This window comes from Drosophila hydei, unplaced genomic scaffold, assembly GCF_003285905.1.
Source record: "Drosophila hydei strain 15085-1641.00,03,60 unplaced genomic scaffold, DhydRS2 tig00000001-arrow-pilon, whole genome shotgun sequence".
Classification (NCBI taxonomy): Eukaryota; Metazoa; Arthropoda; class Insecta; order Diptera; family Drosophilidae; genus Drosophila; species Drosophila hydei.
This window is the reverse complement of record NW_022045643.1, coordinates 4152690-4175649: the sequence shown is the minus strand read 5'-3', so window position 1 is coordinate 4175649 and position 22960 is coordinate 4152690. Positions and strand designations below refer to the sequence as shown.

The 22960-nt window shown below is 41.1% G+C and overlaps 3 protein-coding genes across 4 annotated transcripts in view; 2 read left to right on the top strand and 1 right to left on the bottom strand.

The window, feature by feature from the left end:
* Positions 1-22960, top strand: part of LOC111598788 (trichohyalin) — a 45895-nt gene that overhangs the window by 19846 nt on the left and 3089 nt on the right. For both annotated transcript variants that reach the window (XM_030225937.1, XM_030225938.1), the window contains exons 2-4: positions 12879-12931; positions 22292-22511; positions 22582-22896. In XM_030225937.1, coding sequence (XP_030081797.1) covers positions 22451-22511; positions 22582-22896 — 376 coding nt within the window. In that variant the 5' untranslated portion in view covers positions 12879-12931; positions 22292-22450. The remainder of the gene's footprint in view (positions 1-12878; positions 12932-22291; positions 22512-22581; positions 22897-22960) is intronic.
* Positions 354-7039, bottom strand: LOC111601713 (transcription initiation factor TFIID subunit 8). The gene is made up of 5 exons (XM_023318431.2): positions 6856-7039; positions 6341-6805; positions 6170-6280; positions 5861-6116; positions 354-387 (listed from the first exon to the last, which is right to left on the bottom strand). The coding sequence occupies exons 1-5, from the start codon at positions 6968-6970 to the stop codon at positions 354-356; spliced, it is 981 nt and encodes a 326-aa protein (XP_023174199.2). The 5' UTR covers positions 6971-7039.
* Positions 20425-21355, top strand: LOC111598790 (uncharacterized protein F58A4.6-like). The gene has a single exon (XM_023314206.2). The coding sequence runs from the start codon at positions 20658-20660 to the stop codon at positions 21345-21347; it is 690 nt and encodes a 229-aa protein (XP_023169974.2). The 5' UTR covers positions 20425-20657; the 3' UTR covers positions 21348-21355.

Sequence of the window (22960 nt, the reverse complement as noted above, 5' to 3'; positions counted from 1 at the left end):
TGGTGCTCCTGCTGGCTGCATAGATCAGCGACTGATTTGATTTGTGTGTGTGTGTGTGCTCCCCTCTCTCTCCTACCCGCTCTCTTCCTGCTTTTCGCTTTTCTGGCTACTTTCAAAAGTGAACGCCAACACAAACACACAATCAGCACTGGCAAGAGATGCAGATGCGGAAATCAGCGCTGAATTGTTGCCATTTTCAAGTGGAGCTGCCTGCGTTGCTCACCTTCAAGCGTTGCAATTCGGGCTGCTGCTGTTCCCAGATGCTTATCAGTTGCATTAGAGATGCTGCTGAAGCGCTTTCTTTTGTCTAAGCAGCGCATGCGCTGCCCTTGTTCTTGATATCAGCTGTCTGCTTAAAGCATATAAATACCCTGCACTGCAATGCAGCTGTGGGGTATATGGAGTTGTTATGTGATATGTATTAATACATCTGTATATTTCCTTCTTAACTCTAGATCATTTTAAATCTCTCCAGAGCATCTGATAGTTAATACTCTCTCTGCATGAAATGACATCAGGCGCCGCTTACACTATGCAACATGCCTTTGTTCTACTCACCTTGCAGCTGGCAGCCATTGTGTCTCGAGAGATAACTGAGTCGGATGACTTCCTGCCTCGACTTCACATTGGCATTGTTAACAGCTCAGTGGGCCAAAAGTAGTTGTGTCTAGGCAGCAGCACTTGCTCTTTGCACTTGTTATGATTATGAAATGCAAAACTCGACTTGGACAGACAGCAGTCAGCAGGCCAGATAGCTCTGCGAATCGGCCCTAATCAACATCATTATGATTATTTATTATTGTAAGTGTTTGCTTTTGTGTGCACTGTGACAAAAGATAACAAACTGCTTAGAATGCGAACAATTGTGCACTGGGGGCTAATGAGACAGGCCGCTGACGGAAGCACAACTCCGACACTGGAGATGGAGACGAAGACGATCTTCAAGTACAATGTAATTGTCAAAGCTCAACTCGTTGTTACCTTGAGTAGAGAATGAGAGGCAACTGCAACTGAATCTGCATGCCGCACGCTTTGGCATAATAAAGCCATTAGGTATTCAAAACATTCTCTTAGCATGCAATCTCTCTACCTCTAGCTCCCACCTCTCTCCCGCGCTCTCTGTCTCTTACACTGGATATTAGTGTGCGCTGGCAGCTCATTAATTCAATTGCATTTTCGTGGAAATTGCCGGCTGTGTTTCGTCTTAGGCAAATTTACATTTCACTTCATCGAATTGGTGGCAAGACAGGTGAAGCTGACTGCCACAGCGCCCAAGTCGGGTGCACTCCACGCGTGGCTAATTGCTTTTGCTCTTGCCCATGAAATATGCAACAGGGTTGCAAGACAAAGTGCACAATATTTGCCAGATTGGCAGCTCTCGACAGACAACAACAACTCACATAGCAATCAAATTCAATCAATTTAATCAAGCAGAATACACACAGAGTTGCAGATAGATAGGAAGTGTGGGAGACAGGTGGTGGTGGCACATGCGGCGTATGCGCAACGTGGCAGCTGCTGGTGGCGCCTCGTGTTAATTTTAACACGTTACGCACGTAAAGCGTACAAGCGCTGCTAAAAATACATATCATGTATATGTAGATGTATACAATAAATGTACTTTTATATAGCTGCCATAATATCGAGTAACAAACGCCTCCAACGTAAACACACACACACACACACACACTAGGGAAACACACACTTAAACACGCACAGTCATTTGATATACACGCACAACTAGCGAAGAAAACTTGGCTAGAAGTTGCCTTAGAAGCGCTCGAGGAGAGAGTTAGATCTGGGTCTGGGCTACATAATAAAGCAGCCATAAAACAACAAGAAAACGTGCGAATAACACGTACAAATGAACAGTTGTAGGGACAAAATGTATGGCCAACAGAGCTGAACTATTGTGTGCCCAAAATGAGTTTCGCCAACATTTCGACAACGTAAATATGGAAGCAAAAAGAATTTATTATATTTCAAAAGTTTAGCTCTATTTATAAATGTATTTTAAAGTTGATAATTTGATTTGAAGTTGAGCTGTCTTAGCTGTTGTAAAATGGCCTTTTTTTCTGGGCGAAATTGAGGCGAAAGGGCTTTCTCTCTGTCCACTTGATTAGTTGATTACAGCTGCTGGCTGTGCCTGCGTCAATTCCCTTGTGAAAGGCAGAAAGTCAATGCCAAATTCTTATGCTAAACACGCGCGTGTCTGACGAGCGATTTGCTGGCGTTTTGCTGCTGCTGCTGCTGCTCAGTTTCTACATGTTGACTTGTTGTGTGCATTAAAAAGCATACAATATAATAAAAATACATGCACATAAATAACACGAGGCAGCTGAAGAGCCAAACAAAACCGAAACACAAGCAAAAATAATAAAAATCAAATAAACCGACAAAAAAGGAGAAGAAAAGAAAAGGGCAGCCGGCAGCCGGCAGCTGAAGCAACTTTAGCATTCCTTTGCGACGTCAAAGTCAACGCAAGGAAAATGCCAACACAAAAGCCACTCACAAAGGGAAAGTAAAGCTGAAGCCAAAGCTGTGCCAAGAATTTACACACGCCTCACAATTCTTAAACCATTGCGAGGCGCGTGAACTTGAATTGATTTGCTTAGAGACTTTTGCTCAAGACACACACAGACACAGTCATATGTTATGCATGTGTGCGTGAGCGTCCCTTGAGAGGAGTAAAACGACGTCATAATTATAACGAGCCAGCAATTTGTATAGCAGGCCACTGACAACGGGGCGTATGAGCAACTGAAGCAACAAACAATATTTTTATAGCCACAACAACAGAGCGGTAAATTTTTAAAGTGTATTTCAAGAGAAAAGGTTAAATGCAACCGTAAAATGGCAGCTGAGAGTGAGAGACTGTGGGAGAAACAGAGTTGACAGGGGAATTGTGATAAGGGGCGGCAAGGTGAGGGCTGGGAAAAGATTTATGAAAAATTGGCTTTTGTTTGGCCAAGCGGGTCACAAGCAAACAAGATAACGTACATGTTCTGTCAGTGTGTGTGTGTCTGTGTGTGTGCGTGAACCGAAATGAAAATGTAAAGTTTATGACAGCAGAATTTTTGCATGCTGATGGGTTATGGATATTAAATTCAACAGAATATAAAAACATATTAAAATCAAATTTAACGACTTTATTGGAAAAAAATTTTGAATAAAATTCTTAAAAATAAAGATAAAATATATAAATAAATAAAAGACAGTATAAAATAAATTTGTTAAGATTTATTTCTATGTTAAATAGTTTTAACTATAGAGTAACTCTTAGTCAGTCTCTGCCCGTCGAGTTCTAATATTCATTTATTTGTTTTTGGTTTTTTTTCTTTCTCATCTGTTTGCTGTTGCATGTTTCCACTTCCGTTGCTTGTGTGTGTTTATTTTTTAAGGGAAAAAACAGCACAACTAAAATAAATAAATGAAACTACATGGCCTATGCCACGCCCACTGGCCTTGCCAGGAAATAAAAATATGAAAACTTGTGTCATAATTTTCAATTTATCTCGGCGGGTCACAAAGCCCAGCCACAAATAAACAAGACAGAAAAAAATTGTAGCCAAAGGCGAACATGGGTTAAAATGGGTTAAAATGACAACCGAAACGAGCACACAAAAACCATTACAAATACTAAAATAAAAAAGCATTTCCAATCTGGAGCAACAAATCAACGGACTAACTGCAGATGCGTCTAAACAATTTCTGGCTGTTCGCGTTTATGAGCCATGTACAAATAGAAATTCTCATTGTTTATTGTTTATGCTTATGCAATTTAATGTTGCTAACGGAACATATGAAATCTTTTTGGCAAGTTGTTCGGGAGGCGCCGCCAGCCGCCTGAATTTGCGTCATCGAATTGCATTTGCGGCTGCAATTTGTGCCCTGGCGCAATATCAAAGTCAAATGGTCTGTGAAACGCTTTCAGCTGTTGCCAAATCAAATAATCAACGGAAACGTGTTGAAATCAAACAAACCAAAATAAATGTAGCTAAATTGTTTGAACAAAATTACTTAAAAATAGACAAGAATCGGATTTGATTTTAATGGGATCTCTGACATAGTTAATTACTGTGACTTCTGTGCCTTACGATTCAGTTGATTCCTTTTGTAAACTTCAACAGCATTTAGCCACAGCAGATTGAGTCTGAGCTTTCAGCAGCAGCAGCTGCGGCAGCATCAACTGCTCCAATCTCAAAATACTTTGCCTCAAATAACTTGAGCGTCACAAATAGCTGCAACGACCTGAGCTGTGTTCGGAAAAGTCGCGTGTAATCCAGACTCTTGAGTTCAAACATAGACGGGAATCCTTTAGCTGTCTGTCCGCCTCAGTCTCGTCGTCCAGTGCACCTGGCATTAAAGCTACGTGAAGCAAAGTTGAACTCAAACTTGTTGAAAAATTGCAAAACGTTAATCAAAGTTAAGCGGGCGAATGGCAACGGCGACGGCGACGGCGACAGCGACGGCAATGGCAATGGCGATGGCGACGACGCCGACGTCAAAGTTAATTAAATTACAAAGTTATTTAATACTCTGGGAATCGTTACCGTTAGCAGCCAGGAGCAAGCAGAAGCAGGCAGCACCACCACCAGCAGCAGCAGACAGGCAAGTGTTGCGCTTGCCAGCACTTTGAACTTTTGCACCCGTCGCCCTTTTGGCTGGCAGCGAGGTGTTGGCTCTGCATGGAATTCGAATCCCCTCGAAAACGTGTGTCAGTTTTTAATGAAATGTAATTGAAAGAAATTAAATAGCGCGCAGCGCATGAGCTGCCAGAGATTAAGTGAAATTGACTGGACACAAAGGTAAACACGCCCCAAAGTCAAGTAGAAAGTTGAAAAATGATTCCTTAATGCATGAATTCATATCATTTTTTGTTCTGCTAGATGTAGCTGTGTGCAAGCCAAGGCACACACATTATTTATAAAAAATATTCCAGTCTATAATTATAATTAATCCTTATTAGAACAGCTCATCGTCATCATCTTCAATCAAGTCTTCATCATCGTCATCGTCTTCGTCATCGTCATCATCCTCATCTTCTTCAATATCCATATCGTCCTTATCATTCTCGATGTCATGCTCATTCTCATTCTCGTTCTCATTCTCATTCTCATTCTCATTCTCATTCTCATTCTCATTCTCATTCTCATTCTCATTCTCATTCTCATTCTCCTCATTTTCATTCTCATTCCCATTCCGATTCTCATTCTCATCCTCGTTCTCGTTCTCGTTTTCGTTCTCATCCTCTTTCTCATTTTCATTCTCAATTCCAATTCCAATCTCATTCTCAATCTCATTTTCATTCTCAATTTCAATCTCAAACTCATTCTCATTTTTATTGATATTCTCATTCTCAAAATCATTTTCATTCTGATTGCCGCTCTGACTACTATTCATATTGTCATTATCACAGTCCATATCACTATCTCTCTCACTCTCACTATCATTCATTAGCTCGAAATCTGAATTATTATAATTCTCAGCGAAATATTCATTTTCATTCTCATTCTCTTCATAATTCTCATTCTCATTTTCATTCTCATTTTCCTCGTAGTTCTGATTTTCATTTTCATTCTCATTTTCCTCGTAGTTCTGATCTTCATTTTCATTTCCATTTTCATTTCCATTTTCATTCTCATTCTCATTCTCTTCGGAATTTCCGTTTTCATTCTCTTCGAAATACTCATTTTCATTCTCATTCTCCTCGGAATTCTCATTCTCATTCTCTTCAGAGTCCTCTTCATAAGTCTCAATTTCATTGTCATTCTCTTCAGAATTCTCAATCTCTTCGAAGTTCTCGTTCCCATTCTCATTCTCATTCATTTCGAAATTTTCGTTCTCAATTTCATTCTCATTTTCGTTCTCATTTTCATTCGCATTTTCATTCTCATTCCCAATCTCATTCTCCATCTCAGTCTCTCCGTACTCCATATTCTCATTGTCATAATCATACTCTTCATAATTCTCACTGTCGTCGTAGTTCATTTGCTCAGTTTCATTTTCTTTCTCATAAACCTGATTTTCTTCAGATTCATCTTGATTACAGTTATCCAATTCTTGAATTTGTAGCCTCAGGCCCTTGGACTTTTGCATAAAAGAATTGCTTTGGGCTAGAGTAAAATGAAGTATTAAAATATTAAATCTGGAGTATGCGACCCCTTACCCCTCTCATTGAACTCCTCATTGAGCTCATAGATGTCCACATCGAACACCTCATCCCTCGGCATAAGAGCCGTGACATATGCTGGCTTCGTGGGCGCTGGCAATTTAAGCACTAATCAAGCCGAATGGAATCGTTAGCTTCTCTTAAAGATCAGCTCTTTCGGCGACTCACCCATAAAATCCGTGTTCGGTTGCGGCTCGGTGAACAGCGAAGATTTCGGCATTGTGCGCAGATAAAATGCATTAAGCGCCTTCTGGGCACTCTGATGCAGTTGCGCACGACGCTCCCGCTCCGAGCTGTAGCCTCGATCCGTCACAATGTCCATCATGGTGTTCCTGTAGGTATGGAGTCCGGGGAAAGGTGGCATATATTTCGGTATGTGCCGTCCACTGCGTGTGCCACGCTGTTGATTGATATCCAACTGTGGACTCTGATGTATGTCCTCGTCTCGGGTCTCCATTGGAGAAAAGCTCACGACCGCTGGCTGAGTCTCTGGGCTGCTATAACGTATCTCCCGCAAGCCGCTGACCCCAATGCCCAGCACGCGGAACGTGCGCTCCACATCAAAGTAACAGGGCGTGGAGCGACCCGCATGGCCGGCGGCATTCGAGGTGGTGACCGCAATGTCACGCAGTCCTGCAGGTCACACAGTTAGCTAATGGACAGCAGCGGATGCACTTACTCACTGTAGCGCATCAAGTAGACCAGCTTATCACGCACAAGCTGGTTTTCCGGTTGGCATTCCTTGTGACAAAGCATTTGCTCGACGACCTGCCGCAATATCTCCTCAAAGGGATTCATTATGATTCCGCAAGTGCAAGTCAACGAAAGCAACAAACTTAATTAGTTTTGACAGGCCGTCAATGAGTTTCCTCTGTCTCCTTAGCCAGTGTTGTTAGCTGACAGTGTTGTAAAGGCAAATACCCCTTGTCTATCAGCTACTTAGCTTCTGGCTGTTTGTCTGTTCAACCTCTTCTCAAAACATGTTTGCATAATCTTTCCATAATCAGCGCCCGTTTCGCTTGCTGAGCCAATGCCAACAATTAGCCAGCGATTCGAGACGCTTCCCCGCCCAAAAAACTAATTAAAATATTTGCGTTTGACGATCGCGACAAAAACTGCAAACACACACACAGACGGAGGCACAATAAACCTATTTTACGAGTTCGTTAACGTGAATGCCAACGTTTAAGTTTACGTATCTCGCATCGCTCCTAATGAGTTATGCAAATATTTGCAGCTGAATCAATTTTCCAGAATAACAAACATAAAAACTGCTTCTATGAAGCATAAATCGGCTAGACAAGCGACGAAAGCGATGCGACTAGAACTTTTAAAGAGGCGTAGCAAAAAATACTCTTCAATTTGTTCAGGCATTGCTAACAAAAACTAGACAGACGATATGATTGAATATGCAACCGAAACATTATTAAGAATAAATTTTTATTAATTATACTTACTTGAGTTGAGTCCATTATGCTAAAGGATGACGTAGACAGGTTTTAAGACCAGCACAATTTTTATAACTTCTTATAGTTGCTTGCTTAAGAAATTAAGACTAATATTTAATAGAAAAAAAAATAAATAAATAAGTCAACGAGAGACAGCTATAGAGGCCTTCTAAGGAATTTTGTATAAGAGCCTTTAATACTTGACCTACGTTTAGTTCATAACTACAAAAAGGCAGCTTGAATACCCTGTAATTTTCCCCATTTCGTGCAACGAACAGCAAGAACAATTGCTCATACCCTCACATAGATAAGGCATATCAACAAACATGTCAGCTTGTTAAGTTAAGAAAAAGAGCTGAGAGAATGTACGCGTATTGTGCCTAATGACAAATTTTCACAAGCCACAAAGGAGACATTCAAGCGACAGAGACAGGGGCTGGGGCAGACAGACGCACAGACAGAGCAATGCATCATAAAAGTCGTTGTTGTTGTGGCAACTGGAGGCGGTAATCATGCATGGAGCATAAAAACAGCGACGACGAGGTTACTGTGTCAATTGAACTCCAGCAGCGCCGTCGGCACAACAACAACAGCAACAAGAACCACAAAGCATTTTAGATGCAGACAGCGAAATGCGAGATTCGCATTTGTGACGCCCAAGAGGCTGCCGCAATTGAACAAATTGCACGCCCACCTCCAGCCGTCTGCCTCTCTCTCTCTCTCTCTCCCTTCCGCCTGCTGATCGTGTGTTGTGGGCGTGCGCGTCTGACATTTGTGCCGGCTGCCTATCGAGCTGCAAAATCAGCAACGTTTAAGTCTCAATCTGGTCCGATTCGCGGCGCAGGCGCAACTGCTCCCGCAGGCGTTGCCTCGTAGCTTGTTGCATCTATGATAAACAGAATTAAATCATTTTGCCACACGCAAATATTGCTGCTGCCTCTGTGTGTGTGTGGCTACTGCACCCATTGTTGCATAAATTTCATTCATAATTAACAAGATGCGCCAGCTCGCGTTGCAAACTGGCTGGCAAGCAAAATAATTGCCACAATTTGTGTGGCAGCCACAAATTGAGCTGTCTCTCTCTAGAGAGACAGCGCCGCTCAAGCTAATTCAAACGATTAATTTGATAAGCTAAGAGCTTAAGTCTCAAGAACAAGCGACAGCTGAGCAAACCTGCAGCAAATTGATTGAGCGGCAGATTACTCTGGAAGTTGTTGCCGCCAGTCGATGCGGTAACTGGTGCAAATTGACTTGCAACAAACTGTTCCAGTTAGCCTCGTTTGTGCGATAAGTCTGTAGCAACTTCGTCTGGCACCGTTAAGCCCACGCAGTTGGCCTCGTCGTTGCCACTTAACGCTCTGGCACGATCTGGAGAAGGGCAGGTCAATGCTGTCGCCTGTCCATGACAGGCTAATACCGGATCTATGTCCCGCCTCAACTGCCACAAGTCATTTGGCAATCGACTTGGAGTTCGGTTGTACCTGCTCTAACAGGTCTTTATGTAACGGACTTGCAACAGATTCTAAAACAAGTGCTTGAACTTGAGCTATGGAACGTGGCAAGCTGGTTCCATCAAGATGTTGCATTTACAAATGTTGTAAGTGCAGACAAATCGGTTGCCTCTGCAGTTCCACTTGGACTTGTGCGCTATTTTTAGTGGTCTATACACTTGGTCCCTGCTTAAACCATTTGGGAATTACAATTTATTATTCTCATTGTCTGTCGCTCTCTAGTTAGCACTCTCGCTCGCCCTCCTTCAATTATTTTCTCACTTCTCCTCTGGCATCCTCTTGAGCGAATTTCGCTTGCGCAATATATTACCATGAGAATCGCATAGGAAGACACTTGGCTTCTGTCTATTTCCAGCAGCTCGCTTCATAAATAATACATGAAATAATCTCCGTTCATTCCCATGTACACTTCAGTGAATGCAAAATGCCATTTTTGAACCATTGGAGGCAGCACATAAAATGCAATGCATGCAATTTGTTAATGCCACAGTCGAAAACGCCAGCAACGTCTGCAAAATGTGCCCCGAAAATAAGTGCAACAACAACCGGGGCAAGATACAAAGTCCAATTGGACTTGTGTACTGAGACAACATTCGAGCAGACCGACAATTGGACCTGGAGCGAGTACAGCCAAAATGGCAGCCACTCGAAGATGTCATTGAGTCTGACATGAGCATCGCCTGGCCCCGCTGCCAGCCGAAACGCTTTGTCATAATTCCCGTCTGCATTTACTCACTGTTGTTTTTCTGGTAGCCACTGCTGCAGCATCTTTTTCATATTTATCTTATTTGCTTATTTAGCTTTGCTGCTGATTTAGCGTTCGGCTGCCCCTTCGACTGCTTCATACTCTACCGCACCTTCACATCGACACGTTTATTTTGTTTGTGTTTGTGCTTGTATTTGTTTATTTGCTATGTGATATGCTTGTAGCTGGTATATGTGAAATATGGGATGCGTTCGGCTTAGGTTACCCACATTGTTGTCAGCCCCTTCGTCGGGGACTTCTTCTGCTTCTGGTTTTGCTGTCGCAGAGATATTTCTGTTTTGCCTATGCAAGTGAAATTCGTAATTATGCTCCCAAGCGTTCTTTTTTAGCACAAATTTTGCATTTCATTTGGTACATTTGGTTCCGTGACGTTCCTGAAGTATCGGGCCACATAAATCGAGACCACTAAAAAAAAACGGAACACAAAACAAGCAGCAAAAATAGAATGAAAGAAAATATCTCTGCATAAATTTGCGGGCAGCTTGGAAAGTTGATTTGAATTTAAATTTCAATCGAATATTTTTCTCTGTCTCGCATTTGTATTGTTTTTTTCCACTTTCGCATACCCTTGTTGAGGGTAAAATGATTTTGGCTTGAAATGTGTTAGAAGGTAGAGTAAATGATTAACTATAGAGTTGTTACAGTATATATAATCCTGAGCTCTACTAAGAAGTTAATATTCTTATATATATTATTTATTGAATATATAATAAATAAACTCGTTAAAAATAGACTTTTTGTATTAGAAACTTAACTAAATTTAATATTTACAAGCTTCATTAGGCTCCCAAGCTAAATCTTTTTAGCATTTGTTTCATATATCACATAAAATATAATATTTAAAAAATACTGTAAAATAATTTTTCCTCTTATCCAAACTCAGCAAATATATGCCTTTCCGTAGAGTATACAATTTTCACGCTGTCATAGACAGCTGTTGCCTCTTGATTTTTATTCATATTCCGTTTTTGGGGGCAAAGCAACCAAAATTGAATTAATAAATGTGCTCTTAAGTCAGTCAGTGGGCCGCACCACTCCACGCACCACTCGGCATTTCTCCAATATACCGAATTTGGTTTAATTCTGCGTGTTCTCGTCTTAATTGCCATTTTGCATACATATGAGAAATGCTCAAAGTAGTTTACGAAACGCACAAAAGCAATTGATAAATTATTCCATTTTATTTCCCATAATTGCCCGAAATATATATATTTTTTTGTTTAACAAATTTCAATTATTGTGCCCAAGCTCGCCCAATTTTAGGCAATTAAAACCAATCAAAAACTGTGGGCGTTGCCACCTGTGCCATTTGCGCGGGCGTGGCGTCACGTCATACTTTATAAAAAGCAGAACGTGAAATGGAAAGTCTCCAGACACGAGACAATTGTCACCTAATGTGGCGCCTGTCTGTTGCCATAATTGGAACAAAGTTTTCGCGCAAAATGACTTCAATTCGATTTGCATAAACGTGCCACAAAAAGAGTCCCATAACAAATAACGGCGGAAAAACTGAAGTAAACTGCAGACAAGTTGGGGAACAAACTTTGTTGCAGATGTTGCAGCAGAAAGTGCAAAAGTCTCAACTAATGCCAAATGAAAAATACGGAAAAACCAGCAACAAGCACAGTGGAAGATATATTGCAATTGGGAAAGTAAAAATGGTAGAAATCGAAAACGATTAGAACATTTCTAGACCTTTATAGATTAAACTTATATGATAAGAGGATTTAAATTTTCACTTGAACTGTTCAAGAAGTGCAGCGCAGTGGAATAGTTATTTAATTTTATGTTGTGAATATGAATATGAATATTCATGTTTCCATCTCTATGTGTTTAAGTCCTTATATCTCAAAAAAAAAAAATAATAAGTCAGCTTTATTCTGTTTCTAGGTAAATTATCTGGATTATAAATGCCACCCAGCGCCTCCCAGCCCAAGCGCATAGTATTCTTAGCTATTGCAATAACAATCATTTAGACTCATATTAGTATAATTAATTCTAAAAACACACCCTTGTCCTTAATAAATAATTCATAAGCTGTGCAAAGCTTTATCTAATGTAGTTTATTATGCAGGCAGTCTTAAAATAACTCAATTAGTGGGCAGTGGCTGATAATTTTGCAAGCCAACGTCAGCTGCTGCTGCTGCTGCTGCTGCTTCCATAGAACTCAACTATTTTTAGCCAATGTGTGCACGGGGAAAAACATCGGTCGGAAAAATCTTTAAGCTGCTTACAACGAACTTTTTATTTTCTTGCCATCCAACACGCTATTTTCAATAGTTTGGCTGAAAAGCAGCTTAAACTTTGCAGTTGCAGCTGTCGCTTGATGTTATGCTATATTTATTGTTCCAGAGAATTCGTTCTTAAATAATTTAATAAATTAATACTAAGTCCTGGAGTTATTCAGCTCACCTGTCGCTTTTGGTTTCACCTAAGCAGCAAGAGATAAACTTGTTTACAACTCAAATAACTATTATTACAAGTTGTTGCTACTGTTGTCATTTTGCACAATTTGACAGTTTGACAGCGCGCGCGAGCGAGCGAGCTTTTGTTGTTCAATTGGAGACGGCTTCCGTGGCCACAGTGGTCTGTGCAGCATTCACAATGGTCGCGGCGGTCAGAGTGAGCTCGCTGGCAATGCTGATTGGTAACAGCATTTATTACGCAATTTGCGAGTATTTAATGTAGTTGTTGTTGTTGTTGTCGTTATTGTTTGCAATTGTCATTAACCATTAGGCGATCAGCTGGTTAAAAGTCGTGCAGTTGAATACATGTCAGTTAGTGCTGATTTTTTCGAAATTGGTTTCGGTAATTGACATCTGCAATGAGCCCACTCATTACAGCCTACACTGAGCGAAAATTGTCAAACAATCAGCTGAAGATATTACTTTCAGGGATCCTTAACTTACTAAACTAAGCTTATATTCAACTCTTATACTATTCACTCTTATACTATAACAATATATGTTTTCTCTTTGCAGCTGAACCAGCTCAAATCCAATTTCCCCGACTTGCGAAATCGTCTATGCTAAAGGTAAATGTATTTCAATTATAAATATTACTCTAAGTTTTGTCATAATAAACTTTGATCGTAAAATCCAATTTTACAAAGTGCATCGAAATGATGGCGCCTGCATTAATTCTAATAAATATTTTGTGGCAAGCCATATGTGCTGCATATGAAAGTCGCAAAGTTCAGTCTCGCGTCGTACCCCCACCTTTACTCCCCCCACCCCCTCCCCCCCCCTACAGCATTCACAATTGTGGCTTGACTTTACCTTGGCTTGTTCGTCCAATCAATATTTACCGCACACATTTAGCGCAATGCGAGGCGGCGATTTGCGTTTTCATCTTTCGCTTTTTACAGTTTTCCATTTTCATTTGCACTTATTTATATTTATTTTCGTCGGCATCTTGCCTGCAGCAGCAGCGCCGCATTTATTTATGTTTATTTTTAACACTATCGTCACGTGCAATATGTTAAGCGCCGCTTGCGGCATACGCTTATAGTTTTGCTATCGAAACCGCAGCAACAACAACAACAACAACGAGTGTAAGAGCGATAGGGTTGACCCATTAATAAAAGTGGGCATTATGGCCTAGCTATATAATTAAATAAAGTGCTCGATGGTGCAGCAGAAATATGTGATATCCTATGTGCATGTGATTTGCAATACTGAATACTCAATTTGGCCTTAAACATTAATCGAGGAGCCTATCGATAGTGGCAAGCCTTTTAAATACAGATCGTTTTTCAACACTTGACATTTCTACTCTTATACACAGTGGCTCAGTCGCATTATGCCTGCGGTTCAATACACCCGCTTGACACACTTTGTTGGTTGGCAGGGTATGCCAAAACACATTCAATATTCATTCACATTCGTATGACAATTGCATTTATCGGTCTCTCTTATGCGCCGCACGTGGCGTATGCGTAATAATGGCCAATATAACCATTTGTGGCTTTCAATTTTCAACAACGATAAGCCACAACAGATTGTTGAATGCCACACAAATATTGATTTAAGCGAGCTGCTATCAAATATTTATACAATTTGCGACATGCAAAGTCGCAACTTTTTCAAAATGAAATGCAACCACTTGGTCGTCCAACGCTGGCTGACTAAGTGGATGAGGAGTCTCACGTGGCCCACTCACAGCTATGATAAGACAAGGCTGACTCACTCGGTGGCTGTGCAATCACACCTACGGATCTTTAAGGCAAATTGTCTTAGTCACCTTTTATAATCGTAATTTGCATGTAATTTGCTGTCATGTTTTTTCCGTTTATTTTTTGTTTAACCAAATTTGTCGCTTGAAGCGTCAGTTTGATGGTTTCGGATTTAGATTTAGATTTAGAATTTGAATTTGCATTTGAATTTTATGACTCGCGTTTGATTTGTGAGACGTGATGTTTGCCTTGACATTTAAATCAGCAAATTTAAATAGATGTTTGCATGCCCAAATGGGGCACTTATTAATCAACCACGCCCACTCAAAGCACACACACGCTCACACATATCCATGCAAGTTGGTCAATAAATTGACGCAGACTTTGCATAGCCACTGGGTCAACAGCGAAGCAGCAGGATAAACATCGACTCGGCGCCAGGACTATAAATTACAGCTAAACGGAAATAATTTTCATGCATGTGAGAAAAAAATAAAGAAAAGGGAATTCGCAAATGCAAATGGAAATCAAACTGTGTGTGCGCGTGTGTGTGTTTGCGTCTGGCAAGCGGATTTTCAACATGTTGGCAAACAATTTGACGGCATGATTGAGTACGCAATGTACGCTGCCTTAAGGATCGCAGGCAAATCCCCGCCATATATCTGATGCCTGATGTCTGATGCTTGGTGCTAGCCAAATGCTTGTCATTATGATAGCAGCAGCCGCATAAGAATTTTACGCAATGCTGCTGCAACTAGTTCACTTTGGATTCAAGCAAAACTGTTGAGACTGCAAATGATGCTGCCATGAGGGCTGACGCAGTAATATGTCTGGCCATTTGGCTCGAGCTCTGACTCTGGCTTTGGCTCTAGCTCCAGCTCCAGCTCTGGTTATGTCACTTGATCTTGGGGCACACAAACAAGATAAAACTTTTGATTTATTGTTGACATGCACAACAACAGGCTGGACACCAGAGCAGAGTTTATCGAGCAGCAAAACTAGCTACACAAAATGCGTCCCACACACTCAATGGAATGAGTGGGCGGCAGCAAGGACATGCCTGGACCTGGGCCCTGGTCAGCAGTGTAAAAAGTGTCAACTGTGTCACAGACACGCGCCAAAAATTTGCCTTCAGCCTCAAACTGCAAGCAAACAAAATATTTCTGCCCATGGCTCAGCATATTTCTCCTTAGCTTAAAGAAAATTGGGAAAGCCGACTTTTTCTGCGTGTTTGCTTGTCATTAATTTGTTCAAATATTTGCACAAAAATTAACAACAGCAAAACAACAGCAAAAAATTGTTCTTTTCAGTGCTGCAAATAATTAATTGAAAATATATTTCAACAATTCAAGCGACATTTTTATGTCAATGCAAACAGAAATGCCATAAAAAATTCATCAAAAAATAAATAACTAAAAAACAGCAACAAAAATAAACCTAGACTGTAATTGAAACGAAGTTCGAGGCAAAAATAAAAAAAAAAAAACATTTACATCATCGGCGGCGCTATAGAATGGAGATTAAAGAGGCTTGGGCTACAGTTCGACATAAATTCAAATGTATGACATCACTTGAGAGCAAATTCTTGCTGTTCTCATTGTGGTTGTTATAGCTGTTTCTCTCATAATACTTGCTGTAGCTGTTGTTGCCTGTTATTATCATTTGTAGTTGTAGTTCGAGTATGGAAGCTGACGTCGTCGCTGGCGCCTGCGCCTCGCACGCAAATCCAGCTGACAATTTGAAATGCACACAAACAGCTGGAGGCGCGGGGGTCTGGGAATGGGTTATATCAGTCAGTCATCGCGCATACTTGGGCGCCGAGTACGTGTTTTGAGTCAAAGTCAGCGTTAATGCGATTGATGCAGCTGATATTGTGTTAAAGTAACAGCAAAAAAAGGTTATATCACAGTTGGAACTCAGGCTGCGAATAAAAGTTGTGCACGCAGGTAGTTTTGCTATTGCTTTTGGAGCGGAAATGATTGATAAGTGAAACAGTTGCTCAAATGACCCAAAAAAAAAAAATTAAAACGTTTTAAAAATCATATCCAATTGGCATACAAAGCGCTGCCATTGTGGAGTTCCCAGAAAATGGGTTCGGCTCTTGGGATACAGAAGATGACTCAGTCAATAGCTGGTGACTGTTTCTCTCTACAAATATTTGAGCAACTAATCGACATAGCCTGCGTATTGTAACTGCAGGGTAATTTCAATACTAGTCAGGTAGAGAGAGAGGGAAGAAAGGAGAGTGAGAGCGAACCATTCCCCGCAGCACTTTGATTGTTAACATTCATTGACTAAACTCATTAAACAACTTTTTGGAAAACTCAACTGGAAATTAATTTAAACTTGCGTGCGCAAACAGCAAAAAGCGCGCCAACGAGGCTGGCAAAACTTTCAATTCGCTCGAATTCAATTAAAACTGCTGCCTCATGCTAGCTGCGTATGCGTGATATTGCGCATACGACCCAAGGGCCGCCATGCGAACTGATAGTCGTTACAAAACTGAACTGTCAAAGGATTGTGGTGTCTACAGACAATGACATGCAACAACTACAACAACAACAACATCCAAATGGAATGCACAGCATTAACAACATGACTTTCACAATTTGGGTTTTCTGTGCAACTGTTGCAAGAACATTGCCCTGCTCGGGACATAGTATTGAAGCCAACTGAAACTGTTCAGAGCCAGCGTCATGACGAGGCTCTAGGGGCAATAAGATTACCATGCAAAAAGTAAAGCACCAAAAAAAGTAGATGAAACACACAGGACAATCTGAACTGGCACAGCCAAGCGGCATATTAGATGTGATATGGCTGCCATGTAAGTGGTACGTGCTGCTGCTCCTCCACGCTGTGCTGATAGCAGCAGGTGAAGCATGTGAATGGCACACTGAAACTGAGCAGTTGAAGACGTGAAACTATCAGAGGCAAGATTGCGCTGCACTTGTGTGGAAAAATGCGTTTAGAGCTGCTGCAAGAAATGGAAACAATTTCTCTCTTTTTATTTTCATTTTAGCTCAGCTCCGAAAGCGCTCAAAGGCAGCAGCGATTGGCAGTCGAAAAAAAAAACACTCACAAGTTATGCCATGAATTCAAAATCACATGAAAACAGTTGAAATGCAATGCAATTGGCTTTATGAATAGAAAGTGTAGAGAGTGCCAAGGCAATACCACAAGGAGTTGAAACTGAATATTCAGGATGCATTAATTAATATTTATAAATATATATGCATATGGATTTATATATATATACGATGCCATAGCATGCAGCACAAATCTGGTGTTGAGTTGTTTTTCTAATCGTTCATTGTGGCAACCTCTACATGACTTTCATTATGGACAAGGCTAAAGACTTTGCAGTAGAGCCTTAACAAATGTTGCTGGGCAACTAGGTAAAACTCTTTTCTGTTTGAGCTTGAGCAGTGCATAGACTAGCAGAGAACTAAGTAAAGTCATCAATTTAAGAGCCCTATATGTACTTCAATGGAATTCTCTTTCATTTCTACGTTTCTTTGAACTCAGCAGGGCGCTGGGGCTTGCATGGGTGTAGTTTGGGTTAAAGTAAGAGCAGAGCTTGCATAATTGCGTAGAGCCTGAAAGTCAAATGACTAAAAATCTTTATATGAGACTAAAAGAGAAGTAACTTCGACCATGTTCCTATATCAGTTATAAAAGAGATAGCAGCTATTAATGACAGTGAGCATTATTCTGTGACATATTCATAAGAGTTAATACTTCTGTTTGCAGAGTCTCTTTTTACCACAACTATATATATTATTATGCTATATTGTGGTCGTGGACTTCTCCCTCTCTCTCTCTCTCTCTCTCTCTCTCTCTTTCTCCCTCTCCTCCTCCTATGTGTGCAAAAACTTCAATTTGCCCAATGTTGCGGTTATTTTTTGTAGTTCGATAGGCAACGCATGTGATCAATAAAATGCGCATAAATTAATTAAGAGCGGAAACACAGCTACAATGGCTAGGTCTGTTCATGTTTAGGAATATATTATATGTGGAGCCAATACATTTGGGTGCATGATTGTTTAATGAAACCGCAAACCTGAATTTAGTTTAACATTTCTAGTTGCTTCGGTTCGTTTATATATATTTTTTGCTGGAATTTATGCTAATTATTGGCATTAGGAACTTCAATTAGCTGCCTGCAACTTAATTAACTATGCCCAGAACGGGTTAACTGAAATGGAGTTCAGCTTGTGGGAGAGCAAGAGGAAGTCATTTATTAATTCTTTCCTGTATTGGGATTTCTCTATACACACATATATAAATATCTATTTTCGTGTGCTATTGGTTCGAGTCGTGAGTTGTAAGAATAATGTCGACAATTTGTTAGGCTATCAACCGGTTTGCGAGCATCAAAAATAGCGAACCTAATAATCCAAAAGCATTTCGAAGATTTATGTGGCAGCTGTTCGCATTGAACCCCCGTCAAGAGGTTAACACCAAATGATGCTGCTTTTCGCTTTCAATAGATTGGCTGGCTGATTGATTGATTGACGGACTGACTGGCGGACTGGCTGACTGCTTGAGCGAGTGCCGAGTGATGTGTGGGTGCTTATCTCAATTAAGAAGCACACACACACTCGTCTAGCTTCCTAATTTCGTTGAGTGCTGATTGAGTGATCTTTCCAATATATTTTTATTCTGTTTACATTTAGTAGTAATTTGTTAATTTCATGTCTTTGCCTTCTGCAAAACACTTATTAAGCTATCAGCATTAGAAGTTTGCCATATTTGGTTTCTGAACTATGATCAGCTTAGCACAAGTCTTAAGCGTGTGTTCAAGGTTCATTCAAATTCTACGCATACCCAGCTATATCTGCTGAACACGCCTTTAACTCATTTATCAACATAAAAAAGCAACTTTTGGCCATTTCTCAACTTCAGTTAAGCGAAAATTCCAATGTGACTTGTGACTTGGTCTTTAATTTTGATCTTTAACTTTATGCGAGGTTATAAAAATCAAAGCAGAGGATGTGAGGATAAAGGCAAACATATATCATGCATATACCCTGTAAGGCTTAGCCTCAAGTGGGTATACAGAAAGGGATTGTATGCGAGGACCTTTAAAGATTTGAGAATAATGGTTCTATTCACAGAGTATCTAAGCGGCGTCTCCACTTTCTTGTTTTATAGTACTCGTAAAACTTGACGTTTCGTAAGCCTTTTGGGCTCCGCTGATTGATTTGTTTCGTGTGAGTTTTTATCATTTACGATTTTGCTTTCCGGGAACTGTTCGAGTTTCTGAAATTCAAATTAAAAACACATTTTCGACAGTGAACCGACGGTGACTTCATCGCCAATGCAACTGTCTGCCGATGCTGTAATAAATACACATTCAGCCCAAGCACGCAAGGCAAGTTCATGATCAAGGTCGGCCAGACGCAGTGGGCTATGCCTGCTCACATATATCAGATATAAATTGTCAACGAATGCCATTTGAATGTTGTCTCCCACTGTGAAATGCAATTCAAAGACGCCCATAAATCACTCAAATATCGCCCACTTACACTCATATGGGCGAACAACAGTTTTACGAGTCGATTTACGAGTAGTTGTGGGTGGCGTCAACTTATTGCCTTTACAAGCAAATAAGCAGGCCGGGAGTATACTATAGCTGTTTATAAGTGTATATATATATATATATGTTTATTCATAGCAAACAGACAACAATTACTAAAGTAACTGAGACATAGGCCCATGGCCAATGTCAGGCAATTGTCTGAGGCGTCATCGTTGAGGAATTTGTCGTCGACCCTCAGCTGCCTCCGACTGGCGACAGTCGCAGTGTCTGCCAAAGTTGTCAAGCGAGTTATGCGTAGCAATTGGCTTGGGATTTCAACCTGGGCCTGGCGGCACTTTTAATTTATGTGCGCTTACAACAACAACAGTCAAAATAACGTATGATTAGCAGCAGGAATGACGCATTGCAGTTGGCAATTCGCTTGGTCGAACAGCAGCCGCAGCAGCGGCAGCTGAGCCCAACAGACTTGAATGGCTCAATTATGTGACACAATCACAGACTAGTGCAAAAAGTAATAAAAGAGCACAGGGAAAGCCGTATCGAGCTGGAATATATTCACGTATCTACAAATAATTAACTATTTCCGCAGCTTGTGCAATATGCAGTTCTTTAGTCATCACATCGAAAATCTTATCAAATGCTTAAGCTAATTTATCATTTATTCACTTATTTCCTTATTAGCCTTCACTTAACTAGCTAACATCGCGCAAACTCTTACAGCTGACTAAATAAAATTACGCAAATGGAAATTCTACAGATGCGTAAGCTGCTTTTCATAGCAGCTATGATTCATATAATAAATCCAGTTTACAACTGGCACTTTGATATTAGCTTCTGAATATTATTTAAGTATTCTATATTCAAATTCAATTCCTCAAAAATCTTGTGTAGACCGAAAGAAATTTGCGGGCAAGCGCTGAATGCCTTGGAAATTTCTGCCGCCGCCGAAAAGTATGCAACAAAATTTTAATTTTGCAACGTTGACGACCGAAGATTAAATCCCAAAGAAACGAAGAAACTTTAAGCTAAGCTTCAAATCTAATCATGAAGTTAATTGTGTGTGTCTGCGATTATTGGAGGCATCGACACTACTACAACCGCCCCGTTCCAAATCGCATTCAAATACTCTCCGGCGGCGAGGGCAACACTAAGAGCAAGATTGAGTCTGTGCGCCGCTTGGTCTTGGAGCTGGATGCAGTTAGTGGCAACTATGTGCTACGTGAGCTATTGCAGCAGCGTGTGCTTAAGCAGTGGCTGTTGCAAGTGCTGGGTGTGCGATTGGTATGGCTGAAATTTCATACGCCTAAGTGCTGGGCCATCGACTATAAGTGGGCGGACATGTTGGCGCACAGCATTTGGATGCACATGGAGCTGGAGCACCTGATGTGCTGGCTATCCACCCTGGGCGGCGGCTACTCGGCGCTGGGGGATCAGTTTAACAGCTGCGCACAGACAGCGGGTGAAATATCGCTGCAGCAGCTGGCAATTGGTCTGCGGCTGGGCGATCCCTTCCTGCAGGCACGTTGCAAGCTCTACTACAGCATCTCCTTGATACAGGTCGGACAACTGCGCAGCGCCAAGTATGTAATACGCGCTCAGTATCGATTCGCTTATGGCGTGCAGAAGAAGCGCGACAAGCGCCTGATGCGCATGTGCCTGGGCGTTTGGCAGCGTCTCTGCTATGAGTACGAACAGAGACAGAAAAAACGTATTTTGATTGGAAATGGAAAATGATTTATAATACACAGATTGTACTATTGTTGTAGTTGCGTTTAGTCTTAGGAATAAAATGTTTGTTGCTTAAGTGGCTGTATATTGAGAGAGAGGCACAGAGAGGTGCAGATGAGTAGAGAGTCAGATGAAGAGAGGCAGATATGGGGGAGAGGTAGAAGTTAGAAGAGGGATAGAGAGAGAAACATTTGATGAAGGGCCTAGACATGTTAATAAGCCAAACACAGACATTAAATAATAATGATTGCAAATGTGAAACTAATGCTGCCTGACAACTGGCACAAAGCGGTCATCGTCAAGCCAATAATTAAAAGTTAATTTCAGATTGAAGCCAGCTGCAATGACAACATGAAACAAACTAACGAATTGACAATTTAAATCAGAACTTGAAAGCCATTTGATATTTATGGACAGCTTGAACTATATCAAATGGTGTGTGTCACGCCCAATGGGCCAAGGCAAATGACAAACAAACAATCCAAACAAATCCAAAATAGAATGCAATTGGCAACAGCAACAACAACAGTTAGTTGGCCAATTGCTGAAAGTGTTAAGTGGAAACAAACACACACACACAAACACACACGCACAGTTAGCTAACTGAGAGACAACAAAAGTGTTGACCAAGACACGAGCTTGGGCTGGGTTTGTTGCGAGTGCTTTTTGGTCAGTTAAACGAGCGTCAAATTTGTTTATGAATGAGTCGTTAATAAATCACACAAATCCATTCAAGAATCTCGCGCCAGCTCAATTTGTCTTTGCGTCGGCGTCGCCTCATCCATCAGCGGAAACGTTCGCCAGCGCGTTTTTGTTTCTTAATTTTTTGCATGAAATCAACATTCGCGCAAATATACAAAATATAATAAACAGCATTAGATGTGCTAGCAGTTGAAAGAGTTCACCATCTAACAAATGTTTCAACATTTATTTATGTTCTTCTTTTGCAGCGCTTCAGCACTTTAAGTTGCAATGTAAAAAGTTGCCAAGCGGCTGAAACGAGCGAACAAGGAAAATAAATTGCGTACAGCAAGCAACAACAACAGCAACAAGAAAAACAACAACAAGAGCAAACAACAACTACAACAAGGAATCATTAAGCGTGCAACATGAGCAGCAACCGCAGCCGCATCATGTTGAGCTGCCTAGTTATTATTACCTTAGGTTTATGTAAGTAAATTGCGCATACGGCACGTTGTACAGCCTGCAACTAATTATAATCATATTCCTGCTTCTACAGTGACGTGCACATGCCAGGCGCAGTTGCATATGAGCGCTTCCAGCGCTGGTGTCAGCTTCGGCGATGGGCCAGCCCCACAGAGTGCTGACGTGGCCGTACAGGCCGCCAGGCCGCACAATCGTCGCATGTATGCCATGTGCCCGCCCCAATTCCAACGCGTCGGCACCGATTGCTACTCACTGGTCGATCAGCGCAGCAGCTGGCTCGAGGCGCATTTCTTTTGCAAGGATAAAAACGCTAATCTGGCTGAGCCCGCCAAGAATGCGGACCGCAAGCTCAGAATCTATCTGGAGCGTGTGGATTCGCAATCGGGCGGTAAGAAAAAAAATTACTTAAATTCGATTAAATCTTTAATAAACTTGAATTTGTTACTTTCCAG

Bases quoted from the DNA above. Each gene is read 5' to 3' on its own strand.
- LOC111601713 (XM_023318431.2), bottom strand. From the start codon at position 6,970: ATGAATCCCTTTGAGGAGATATTGCGGCAGGTCGTCGAGCAAATGCTT. The intron at 6,806-6,855 runs GTGAGTAAGTGC...TGTGACCTGCAG, and splicing joins GGTCTACTTGATGCGCTACA to GACTGCGTGACATTGCGGTC. The intron at 6,281-6,340 runs GTGAGTCGCCGA...CGGCTTGATTAG, and splicing joins ACCGAACACGGATTTTATGG to TGCTTAAATTGCCAGCGCCC.
- LOC111598790 (XM_023314206.2), top strand. From the start codon at position 20,658: ATGAAGTTAATTGTGTGTGTCTGCGATTATTGGAGGCATCGACACTAC.